This window comes from Fukomys damarensis, unplaced genomic scaffold (assembly GCF_012274545.1).
Source record: "Fukomys damarensis isolate Sample0158 unplaced genomic scaffold, DMR_v1.0_HiC HiC_scaffold_5, whole genome shotgun sequence".
Lineage (NCBI taxonomy): Eukaryota > Metazoa > Chordata > Mammalia > Rodentia > Bathyergidae > Fukomys > Fukomys damarensis.
Genome location: NW_022900917.1, coordinates 63,232,801 through 63,245,571, shown reverse-complemented (window position 1 = coordinate 63,245,571; position 12,771 = coordinate 63,232,801). Strand labels below are relative to the sequence as shown.

At 44.6% G+C, this 12,771-nt stretch overlaps 1 protein-coding gene across 1 annotated transcript in view; it reads right to left on the bottom strand.

Moving 5' to 3' along the window:
• Positions 1 to 12,771, bottom strand: part of Mical3 (microtubule associated monooxygenase, calponin and LIM domain containing 3) — a 213,500-nt gene that overhangs the window by 105,252 nt on the left and 95,477 nt on the right. Inside the window, exons 2-9 of the mRNA XM_010630661.1 lie at positions 11,223 to 11,562; positions 9,401 to 9,608; positions 7,198 to 7,314; positions 6,739 to 6,840; positions 6,069 to 6,224; positions 4,509 to 4,609; positions 1,708 to 1,965; positions 1,251 to 1,366 (exon numbers count right to left, since the gene is read on the bottom strand). Of these exons, the coding sequence (XP_010628963.1) occupies positions 1,251 to 1,366; positions 1,708 to 1,965; positions 4,509 to 4,609; positions 6,069 to 6,224; positions 6,739 to 6,840; positions 7,198 to 7,314; positions 9,401 to 9,608; positions 11,223 to 11,486 (1,322 nt within the window). The 5' untranslated portion in view covers positions 11,487 to 11,562. The remainder of the gene's footprint in view (positions 1 to 1,250; positions 1,367 to 1,707; positions 1,966 to 4,508; positions 4,610 to 6,068; positions 6,225 to 6,738; positions 6,841 to 7,197; positions 7,315 to 9,400; positions 9,609 to 11,222; positions 11,563 to 12,771) is intronic.

Below are 12,771 nucleotides of genomic sequence, written 5' to 3'. Positions count from 1 at the left end.
GCACACTCAGAGCAATGACAGGCACCATAAACATGTCCTTCTTCAATTTGTTTTGACAGTCTACCAAGTTATCTGACAAATATGACAAATCTTCATCCTTGAGACCTTCCCTCTGATCCTACATCTGTCCCAGGTGCCCAAATGCACCTCTCGGTGAGTCCATGGGCCCTGGACCAGCTAAGAGCTAAAGAGAAGAAAAGAGACAACACTATGGGTAGTGACACAGGCCTGGCTTTCACTGGCTTTTCACTCAGTTTTTCAAAAATACCAATATTTAATTTCTTAAGAAGAAAAATCACAGGTGAGAAAAGAACTTGCTATCACATTTAGCCAAAACTCTTTAAATAACAGATCTTAAATGATATCAACTACCAGTTTCATGTGGGAAATTTTCTCTCTAGTTCTCTTGGTCAAGATGTGAAGTTCTTTATCAATAAGAAAATCCGAGGGTTTTTACTTCAAAGCACCTGACATTTTAGGGGTTGATACATGTTGACAAGCAGTTTGGAGTTTTCCCCCGAATCAGTCGTTTTTAATTTCCCAGTACCACACTGACTTCATTAGTCTATCTTCCTGGCTAAAGGACAAGAGGATCTGATTTGCTGTTTTCATGTATTTTCTCATGTAATTATAAAGGAATCGGATATCACTGTTCAATGGAATACAAAGATTCAGATATTATTTTTCAGTAGTAAATTCCTTTTTGTTTTGTTTTGGGTTTGTTTGTTTGTTTTTTGAGATAGGGTCTTGCAATGTAGTTCAGGCTGGCTTTGAACTCACTATGTAGTCCAGGCTGGCCTCAAACTCATAGTAATCCTCCTGCTTCTGCCTCAAGTGCTGGGATTACAGGTGTGCATCAACAGGCCTGGCATAAATTCCATTTAGAAAGGGCTAAGAGGGCACTGTGGCTTTCCTCACAATAGACCATCTTGTATCCCCCAGGGAGTACTTTTATCTTGCTTTTTCCTTTTTTGTTCAGCCCAAGCTCATTCTGCAGAGCCAGATTCTCCCTTACTCTCTTCACTTTTACTTTTTCAAATAACTTTGTCACCATTAAAAAGAAAAGAAAGGGATAAGAGCAGACAGATCATCTAGGTTTTCATGATTTCATGAAATAATATCTTGCTTTACCTTTCTTAAAGTATCTTTATAAAGAAAGGAAGAAAGAGCTAAGGGGGAACATGGGCTGCCCAAAGAGCCTGCCACCCCCCTCATTCTGGTCTGCTCATGGAGCCTGGGCTTTCTATTACCTCTCTGCCAGGACTTCCAGGGGGCTGGCTCCCAGAGACCAACTTCGTACCATCCAGGCAGAGTCCATAGCAGCTAGGAAGCCTCGGGCTATTCCTGTTCCCATTGGCCAGAAAGGCTACGAACAAGACACAAAACAGAATTAAAATGATCATCTTTTAAAACAGGAAGGATAAAGAACAAAGAAAGATCTTGCTAATGACAGTCAAATCTGGCTACTGTTTGAATGCTGGACTTCTCTATTTTAGATACTGGGAGAGGGCAAGTAACCAGAGTTGAGGGATTTCCACACTCTCTTAACAAGCCTGGGGACCCAGGGCCTGTGTCCTTCCTCTCCTTGCAGCCGGACCCTTGCAGGGAGCTTGCTCAGGCTGGAGACACTCACTTCACAACCCAGGACACCCAGACACGTTCCTCACTACCGCTCATCCCATAAAGCACTGCTACCTCGGCACTCACCTCTAGGAGGCTGTCCCCTACCAGAGCCACTAGCAACCGATGTCCATTCTGCTCCCGTACCAAGGCAGCGTTCTCAGAGGCGTACATGCATGTGAAATCAAACATGGCCACGTCGGGCTGCCCGTAGTGGTTGATAGCAAAGTCCAGAGAGGGCAACTGCTGCTGGGTGGAGAAATCTGCTGCCTCCCGGGCGTAGTTCAGCAGGGCCTCTTGGTCCACATTCTCCCGGGAAAGCAAGAGTTCAGTGTCGGCGTAGTCCTGGCCAGAGAGAGATGTACAGTATGGAACAGCCCCGGCAGGGACAGAGGAGTGACATCAGCCAGGACTACAAGATGTATGGCAGATGTAACCTACTTTCACAGTTTTCTTTTTCCAACAAATAAATCTTTTACACAGATTAAAAAGAAAAACTGTGGGGCTATTTCACTGCTCCTTGACTGTGGCCAATCTACTTCACAGAGTTGTTCCAAATATCAAATAAAATCATGTATATGATGTTTCTCTACAAACGGAAAGGGCATTTTATAGTTTATATGCATTAACTTTTACAATCATTACTTCTGGGTAGTGGGTAGCTTCTGGAAGCTGGGACCACATAAAGCAGCCTTGGATGGCTCATCAAGCCCCAAGGAAGATCTTAAAAACTAGTGCCAAAAGGATACAGAAATGGGAGCAACAGTAGTCAACGAAGATATGGAAGAATACACTGAAAACGGAAGAGGTTTTCAAAATCATATAAAAGATTCCTCAAGGCTATACAGAACTCATAGATGAAGAAAAAAAAGTGAGATAAAAAGGGCTTCCACTGAATGTACTGGCAAATGCCTGTAATCCTAGCATTCAGAAGGCTGAGGCAGGAGGATTGCCAAGGTCTGAGGCCTTGGCTAAATGTAGAGTTCAAGGCCAGCCTGAACCACATAGTGAAGCCCTGTCTTGAAAAAAAAATAGAGCTCTCCACGTAAGGGAATGCAAAACTACCTTTCTGTTTTGGAGGTTCATGCACACTGAGCTAAGCCTTTGTTCTCCTAAGTGGGTCCTGCAGTTCCAAGTGCCGCTCACAGTACTTTCAGCTACAACTACAAGATGTCAAAAGCCAAAACACAAACACTCATGTTGGTCCTGGAAATACTGTTTGTTCAAAATTAAGTGCCCACAATGGTTTTAGAATTTAGCTGTACACACAGAAAGCACTGCCCATGCCCTCTAGAAAAATAAGCTAAGAGTAAAAGCAAATCAAAATTTGGCATTCTAAATTGCTCTTATCTAATTCTGGTGATAAACCACAGCTCTGTCCAGATGGCAGAGTTAAGTCTCAGTCGTAAGGCATCCCAAGTGCTTCCCTGGCTAGATCTTAGTGGCAGCGATGGAATAGCAGCAGATAGTGAACAAACCCGCTTTATGAAGCAGCTAGCCAAATGCATCTAGCTTTTGTTTTTGAATAGTGGGCTAAACAAACTGCTTTGTCCTGTCATCCCCGTCATAGATACAGGACCTCTATGTGGAGGGAGACACGGGGCTTACAGGTGGGAAGGAGACTTGTATTGCAAGCACGTGCTCTTCAGTTTGCTCCCCACCCTGCCCTCAGATAGGGCATCAGTGTGACTCGGACTAAAGGGGCTCAGACTGAAAGAGGATTCACTATTATCTTGCACACAAAGGGCTCCCTGAGAACCAGCACATCTGATAGTTCTGTCTCATCACATAAGGACAGAAATTCTCATATGCAGACCAATGAAACTCGAGCTCCTCTCCTGAAGAAGCCACCACCCTGTGATTCTCTGACTTCAGACCATTGTCTCAGAGTGTATCATACAACTAATCACCCAAAAACGGCTAAGGATGGACACAAGCCCTTCTGGTTGAGTCAGAAAGCCCTCTGGACCTCTGACAACAAAATCTACACTGGAAACTAGAGCCACTGTCAGGCTGTTGTAAAAGCAAATGTTGCTTCTCCCTCAAACTTTCTTCCTTCTATCACCCCTGCTCAACAAAGAGGATCTATTCACCAATTAGTAACTGGTCATATATGAAATTTACTATACCCACAAACCAAGTCACGCAAAACTGTACTGAATATTTATATATGAAATATCTAAGTCTTTTTTTTTTTTTTTTTGAGACAGGGTATCACTATGTAGTTGAGACTGACCTGGAACTCACTATGTAGCCCAGGCTGGTCTCAAACTCACAGTGATCCTCCTGCCTCAGCCTCCCAAGTGCTGGGATTACAGGCATGCACCACCATGCCCAGCTGAAATAGCTAAGTCTTGCTTTGAAACAATCCAGTGGTAGGAAGGGGGAGTGGGTTGGGGTTTTACCGAAACAATATTGGCCATGTTGATAACTGTTAAAGCTGGACGATGGGCACAAATGTTCATTGGATTTCTCTTTACTTCTTTTTATATTTGCAATTATAATAATAAATATTTTTCAAACGTAAAGCTGGGCATGGTGGCGCACGCCTGTAATCCCAGCACTCGGGAGGCTGAGGCAGGAGGATCACTGTGAGTTTGAGACCAGCTTGGGCTACATAGTGAGTTCCAGGTCAGTCTGAACTACATAGTGAGACCCTGTCTCAAAAAACCAAAAAAACAAAACAAAATCAAACATAATAAGTACTTTTAAAACATAATAAATATTTTACAAAATTATACTAAGTAAAATCAGCAGTTTCCAGCTGTGTTCAGTGCTCATTTTCATCTCCTAGCAGGAAAAACCCATCAGAGAGTAAAACTCTTTTTCTTGGTGATGACATTAACCAGTTCAACAAATAAGTGGCTTGAAAGAAATCCATTGCTCACATGCAGTATCACCCCTTTGTCCAGTAAACTCTGCTTTTTGGCTGTCATAACGAAATAGTGCGTGTCATCTTTGTAGTAAACGATGTTCTCCAAGTCAATACCTGTGAGCAGAAGACAAATGTGCGTATATAAGAGTTTGCTGACATCAGAGCACCAGGGCAGCCAGGAGATTGTACTTGGGTCTATAGAGAGGGTTGGAAAACTACAGGCAGGAAAGATGTCTAGGCTCAGATTCTAATTGCTTGAACTTGGTTTTTCTTTGTCCCGGTTTGTAATTTACTCAATACCTTAGGTTATCCAGAAATTGATAATCAAAAGTAAATAAAAATATAATGATGGGAAAAACAAAACAAAAGCAAGGCTAACCTCTACAAGAGGGTATGGATTAGCTAACAGATTAAAGCTCTTCGACAGTCATCAAAGAAGCTAGAGAACTTGCTCATATTCTTAAGAATAGAGTAGATTAATGGCAAGATATCAAGTTCTAGAAAACAGAATGAAAATACATTTTTTGATGCATCTGAATATCTAAACCCTTTAAAAGCTACCATCCCTTCTTTCTATGAAGAGGGACAGACGCATGTCAGCCAAGCACTCTGCTGCTGAGCCATACTCCTAGCCCTACACAATGATCTCGTTTCCACCAGGCACACGGTTTACTTTTGAGCTCAAACTGGAACTCAGTAAGAAGACTACACACTTAATAGCTAAAGTCAGGTTCCCAATAAAATGTGAGCTACCAAAAGGCAGCTTGCTGCACCCAGCACCAGAACTTAGCATCACAGTGTAGGGTTAAAGGGATGTGGGGGGAGCGGGGGAGGGATGGAGATGAGTTTGTACAAGACAGAATGAATATTTAAAAACAAGTTTAAAAAAAGGAAAACCTAGGGGCCGGGGATTTAGCTCAGTGGTTCTGCTGCCTGCTTCGCAAGCACAAGAACACGAGTTTGATCCCTGGTACCAAAAAACAACAACAAAAAAGGGAAAACCTAGAACAGCCCAATCAGTGTACTGAGTATAGAAAATACTAAAGCAAGAGATAAATGATGGGTGTATTAGTTACTTTCTTCTCATTGCTGAGACAAATACTCAACAACCAGAGTTAAAGGAGAACGGGTTTATTTAGCCTCACAGTTCAGAGGTTTCACTCCATAATCGGCTGGCTCCAAGACAGGTGGCACATGGCAGGGAGCAGCACTTCATGGTGGGAGAAGACAGCAAAAACAACAAGGGATCTTAACAGCATCTCTCTGCCCCTTTATTCAGACTGCTTAGGGCCTGTAGCATTCACACCCTTAATCCTAGTGCCCTCAGGCCTAGCACCAACAGAAATCAATCACACAGTGTAGATTCAGCCACCTCTGAAAAAACATGAGGCTTTGGGGGACATCTAAACATAAGCCATAACAGAGGAACATTATGCTAGCCACAAAGGTTGATAGAAAGAACAGGGCAGACAACTCCACAGCATCACCAACACCTCCCACCCTACCCACCTCCCAGGAGCAAAGTAGCAACTTCAGTGTCTTTCCTTAGTGCTTAGGAGCCATCGACACCAACCTGTGGCTTCTCGCAGCTCCTGGAAAAATTTTTGGTTGAATATAAAGGCCACGCCACTAATCTCTTCCACTTTGGCTTCTGCAGTTGTATTTCGATTAATAAAATTTGCCGTAATGGCAATTGCTAGTTTGCCACGGAATTCTTTTCGACGAAAACCTTGAGGGAGAGAAATGATCAGAGGTGACAACAGTGAGCTGGAGAAGGAGGAGGTCTGCTTCATGTGAGGAGGTTGTTGATGAAGCCACTAGGGAAAGTGGGCGACACGAGTCAATGGATTTTAGGGTAGATCTCCATTTCGAAAGAAGCTGCTTTTCCACCAAAGATTATAGTAATTCTCCACTATTATTAATAAACCTTCTGAAGTCTGACTGACCAGAATATTATTCAGTCCTGGAAAGTCCATTTGAAAAGGGAGGGAGGGGGCTCAGTCAGCTTATTAACACATAGGTTAGATCCTGCAGGGCCAACCCTTCTAAGTACAGCTCATCTCGTAGGGCACTAACAGAGTGGCATTGTCTGGAGGAAGGCCTGATACCATACAGTTAAAACAGGTAGCACAGGTGCACATTCGTAAGGCTATGGACTCTGGAGACAGGGCCAGCTTCCACTGTGCTAATATACCAGGTAGCTTTTAGATAGTTTAGATACTTAGACTCATCAAAACTAGTACCTTCCAAGGTGTTCCTACGGCCATCTCCACCGATGATCACTTCAAATTCAAACTCAGACACAGGATGAGTTTTGGGATGCACTAGTGCTCGCCATCCTATCCCTGTAAGCCAACAGTAAAGTAAAGGTCATCACCTCTAAGCACCATCTGTAAGACTCGGGACTGTACCAAATCTCAAGCCAAAAACAATAAGCCAGACAGCAACAAGGTTTGCAGAGAGCTCACAGTTTTCCACCTTTTAATTCTCTGTAATACAAATGTCTGCAAAGTTTAATACTTCATCAAAAGGCTCCTCAGGAAACCAAAAGTCCTAAAGAGCACAGACTGTATAAACAAAAAGCACCTTTAATTCATTCTCAAAACTGCTTGCAGATTCTTCTCATTTTCTCCCCTGTGCTCATCCTTGATCACCTATCTAGTACCCTTTTATGCCTTGTCCATTTGTCTAATCCAACTTACGTTCATTCTCTTGGTCCTCAGGAGGCTGTACAAGTCCTTGGAATTCCACATTGACATGGATTTCAATGCCCAAGATCAAAGCTACTTTTAAAAGTATTAGCTGGAGCTGACGGATACCTGGGTGAATATAAAGACAGGTTTAGCAAAGGGTATGTGGAGCAGAGATACCCATCAGTGGTCACTCCTTAGGCTCCCACCTATCCACCTGTCCAGAGTCCACTCAGGTTCCCAGAGCCATTTGTGTGGGCTGGACTGTATGTAGCTCAGTGGTAGAGCTCTTGCCTAGCAAGCACCAGGCCCTGGGCTCAATCTCTAGCCCTGGACACAAAAGGTTGGGGTGGGGGGTTGGGGGGCAGAAATAAACCCAAACATCAAAAGTCTTCTGTAGTAGGAGACATTCTCCAAGTCATAATTTAACTACTTCTTTTTAAGGGTAAATGCAAACCAGTGGAAGAGATTTCTACTCGTGTAAGTATACCCTCATCTCTTGAGTGGGATGCTCTGAACCTAAAATTCAGAGACACGTGGGATTGTGGCCGACAGGAGACTCCCTTTCGTCTTCCACAATCCAGTACCAGCAGTGACTACAGTGCTGACAGGACACAGGCCCTGCTGCAGGACACAGGGAGGCAGGCCTGAGGGCATATGTTCCACAGCTCCATGCCATGCCGCTTCCCGTTACTTCATGAATGCCTACTGCAGTGTCCCTAACTTCATACGCCTTTACCATGTGAGAAAGGGAAATCATAAGGCTACCACTCCCCTCCTACTACCGGCCTACACTTGTGGAAACCGAAGCCTAAAATGACTGGGAATCTTGCTTACTCTCATGGTGCAATTTATATATTTATTCAATGCCCAGTGAGTCCCTACCTGGTGCCAGACGGGGCAGCAATACCAGGTACAGAGAAATAGAAATCTAGCTCCTGGTCTAAAACCCTCTCAGTCCCAAAATAAATTCTGCCACACACAAAGGAGACAAAGAGTGTGAATTAGTGACCCTTAGGCTTCTCTTAAGGCCAAATGTACACACTGTCTATCATAACTAATCTTCCAGGAGCACATGCACACCCTTCCCTGCCATCGGGCTATTTCCCTCAGCTTACCACAGCCACCACCCTTCCTTCTGAGTCACATGTGCAATTAAGTCATGTGTGAGCACACATTTTATTTCTGAAACTGTAGGTTCCAAGATACTTCACAAATTGCAGCCTGGCAGATGGGCAGAGCACTTCCACTGCTAGTGGACTGTGGCAGCTGTCCGCCAGTGCCTAATAAAAGGGCATAACCACTTCACAAAGCAAAAGGTCCAGTGGTTGAATGAATTTACAGGACACATCTAGAGGAGCTCTGAACAAAAGCTCCTTGATAAAACTTCCCTGGAATCATTAGTGATGATCAATTTTTAAAAAGAAGAAAAGACTTGGGCTGGGGATTTAGATCAGTGGCACTGTGACTGCCTCACAAGCACAAGGTCCTGAGTTTCAATCCCTGGTACCAAAAGCAAAAGCAAAACAAAACAAAACAAAATTTTAAAAAAGAGAAGAAAACACTTCATAATACAGACATTGTTTGGAAGTGGTTTTCAGATAGGCCACTTATACAAAAGAGAAATCCCTGACTGCATTAACTTGTATTCACCTATCTCAAAAAGCTATCAGCCCAACTGAACTTGGAGATGACATGAAGACATCCAGAGGTGTTCTGGCTGCAGACTTCAAAAGAATCACCTAACCAGATGAATCCTGCAGTTGATCTGTCATTCACGATCAAGCTAGGGCTCTGCTTCCTCTGTAAGTATGGCTTCCTTAGGGCTGTGTCCCCTCCCGACAGCATTTGCTCTCACAGCAAAAGAGCGTATGCAGGGTCAAACTGCAGAGAGCCATAGCCCGTGTACTTCTGCAGGCCTGGTCCCCTGTCTGCCCACACACCACAAGTTCTCAGAGTTCATGATCCCACTCAGACATCCCAAAGCCAGACTCCTAGCATAGGGCACACATTGTAGTTCAGAGTGTTAGCTTATAGAACCACTGGTGGTAGATATTTTTGACTCCAAGCAGAGGGTGAGGGCTACATGATGGATACCAATGAGATCAGAACAAATTGGGCTATGGAGTAGGATTCTTCACATAACTGATCTGTCTCTTGTCTACTCAACAAGTGTGCAGGGGTGGAATACTATAGGAGAGCTGGTATTACTCACTGATATGGTCGATGGCTCCAGCACAGAACTTGCCATAGAACTTTTTGGCACCCAGACCTCGTAGATCATGTATGGTGAAGGGCCAGAGATGCAGGACATTGTTGCGGGAAAAGGCATCTCGCTTCTCAATAACAACGACCTTGGCTCCCAATAAAGACAAGTCAATGGCTGTGCGGAGACCACAGGGGCCAGCTCCAATGATGAGACACTGAAAAACACAGTTGCTTTCAGGGCCAATGCCAAATTTCTCAAAACATGTTTCTAGAGAAGTGTCATGATCTCATAACCATCGATCCCAAAAGCCCTCCACCAGGACTATTCTCCCATTCCCATGAAACCTTCAAACCTGCCTTGGTCCCAGCAGAGCACCTTCAATGACTTGAAAGAAGAGCTCACAGTTGCTGTGGGTGGAGAAGACTGAACTGTAAGAGCTACAGGTAAGCCCAGCCTTGACAGCCTGTATGACCCATAGATCTGCAACACACTAAAATGGGTCAGCATCCCAACAAATGACACAAAAACCACATCTGATCTTTTATCAACAGGCAAGCTTCAAGTCCTGGAATAGTTCTACCACACAAATGACTCTCAGACAGCAACTCTGAAGGCCGAAATTTTCATGTTCTGTAAAGAGTTCTAAAGTCATCATTTCTAGATCAAAAGTCCAGGGAAATGCTCTTAAAAGTCCATGTTCTAGTACTCATGCTAAGGCTGTACACTGATCTTAACCAGTTTGCATTATACGCACAGAAAGAAGACAAGCAACACTTTTGGCTTTGCATTCCTTCTATTCTTAATGAAATCCAATACTCACTCATAAAAGTCATGCCTTGAAATACTCTGAATATCGCTGATGAATAGCTATTCAAATATAAATCTACCGGAGTGGGTCTCTGGGTGTCCGCAAAGCGTAAGCTAATGCTCGTGAGAAGACAAAATTACACAGCCCCAGAGTCATTTCCAAGTTTGTTTCCTTGCTGGGTTTTTCCAACATCTCAGAGATGTTCTTGTAAGAAGGGACCCAGGAAATACATCTCTCTTTCCACACCTTCACATGTAAATGTACACCTCAGGTCTCTGTGGCAGCCTGTCTCAAAGAAACCCTGTTTCTCTACATTGTGAAGAAAGCAACAGAAACACTTCAGTTCACAAGGTCCCCTGCTTATGAACCAAAACCAGACTTTTGGGATATGGAGAGAGACGGTCTGAAGCTTGTGGAAAATCCTTACTAGGTACTGAGTATGATACGGACGACGTTCAGATGGGACGATGGGGCCTGGTATGTCCTTGCTAAGTGACTTGCACCTTCCTAACAGTACAAGGTTCAAAACAGAGCACTGGCAAAGTAAGTTTCTATCCACCTGTCTTCAAAAGTCTTCTTAAATAGCTGAAACTTTGTTCAACATGTAAATACACAGAATATGCTCAGCTACATCTGGCACATGAATGAATACTCAAAGAAACACAGGTAAAAGATCTACAAAGTTTCAATAAGATCTAAGTTTGACTTCTGAGGTTAGGTTAACTCTAGACTCTGCCTGGTTCTCATTCAAATCCACCTCCACTCAATCCGCCCCCCCTTTTTTTTAATCCCTTAAGTTTTTTTATTTTTTTTAAATTTTCTTTTTAGTTTTCTTGAGACCAGTTCTCATTAGGTATCCCAGGCTGGCCTTGAACTCACAGCCATTATTCTGCCTCAGCCTCCCAATGCTAGGATTACAGGCGTGCGCCACCACACTCCACTCACTCAATCCTTCTTGCTGACACCTGGTTAAATCCTCATGCTGGTGAAACCAGGACCCAAGAGCAGCTGAGCTCCTACCTTGGTGTTAGTGCATGCTTTTCCCTTTTTGTAATCTTTGTGACTTCCCCGTTTGTCCAACTTTGCCCAGAGGGCTTTGGCTTTCCAGTAGTTGAGTTTGGACTTGAGCTTGTGGTAGAAGGAACGGTAGTCCTTAGGCTTCAGCTCCAGGTGCTCACAGAGTTCTTGGAAGGCCTTGAGCGTTCCCTTGCATGTGGTAGCCTGGACGAACCGGTCAAAGAGGACGTGAGCCGGGTTCACCGTCTCTTGCTTACTCTCCTCCATGCTCCCCGACTCTCAGCACCCCTCAACAGAGGGGGCAGTGGGCTGGCTACTGACCACCCAACGCTGTCACCTTAACCTAACAAAAAGAAAAAAAGAAAAGAAAGGAATGTTCAGTATTTCTGTATCTGTAGACATCTTCTAGGAGACATATCCTTTCCCAAAGCAGAGTTATCAGGCGATAACACTCATCCATTCAGCACACATATACTGGAAGATGCCAGGGGTAGACACAGGAGTCAGACAAGCCCTTGCTTTCAAAGGCCTGAGGGTGCAGTGGGTCAGACTGACACACAAACAGAACATTACAATGTGCTATAGAGAAGTGCCACAGACAAAGGTACAGCAGGGAAACCAAGGCAGGTCCTCACTGAAGATACACCGCTGAGAAGAGACTGCAGAGCCCTTCAGGATAACATGTTAGTTGGGCGGGAAGAAGTGCAGGGCACGGGAAGGAAAGTAACAGGCAGGCTTGTGAGGGATGATGACACATCAGAGTCAAGAATCATTCCTGGTATTCTGGGAAATGGTGGCAGCAAGGCAACGGATTAGAAATAGAAGCAGTCAGGTGTGAGGGTGGGGCATGAGTGTCCTTCTCCACCTCTCTCTGAACTCCTTAGGTGGAGGTGCTCATCAGGCACGGAAAAGGAACATGAAGGTCAGGGGAGTGGCTGCGGACACACGTCAGGTCTGGGAGCTGTTAGCATTATGAGTAGTAGAGGAACTCCTGAAAGCAGGCATCTATGGGTGGAGAGGATGAGATAGAGAAGCACCAACCTGAAAGAGGCTAGCAAAAAGAATGCCAGAAACAAGAGAGAGGTCTGAGGAACGTAAAGAACAGTGTGATAGGAGTCAAAGAAGCAGGAAGCCCAGATGAAAAGTCAGCAAGGACTGAAAGGACTCAGAAAGCCTCCTACCTGGGTGGGGATATAATCCTGCACTCTGGGAAGCTGAGGCAGGAGGATGGCAAACAGAAGGAAAGAGGGAGAAGGGAGGGGAGAGCAGGGAAGGAAGCCTTCTCTAGCATGTGGCACACACAGGGGAGAGGTTAGGGCCATCCCATTTTGCCCACGATTGTATTGGACAGTAACACTGATGACGCCCATACTCTCCCCTTATCAGACACATCCATACATCTGTGTCCTGCGTGCCTGCTGGACAGAGGCCCGCAGGCTGGAGATGGCACCCATGTGCTCCTTCACCTACTCCCTCCCCTGGGCCATTCATCACTTCTGTACCACACTTACTTATCATCACTGTTAGAGCTATGTTTTGGAGCTAGCATGCA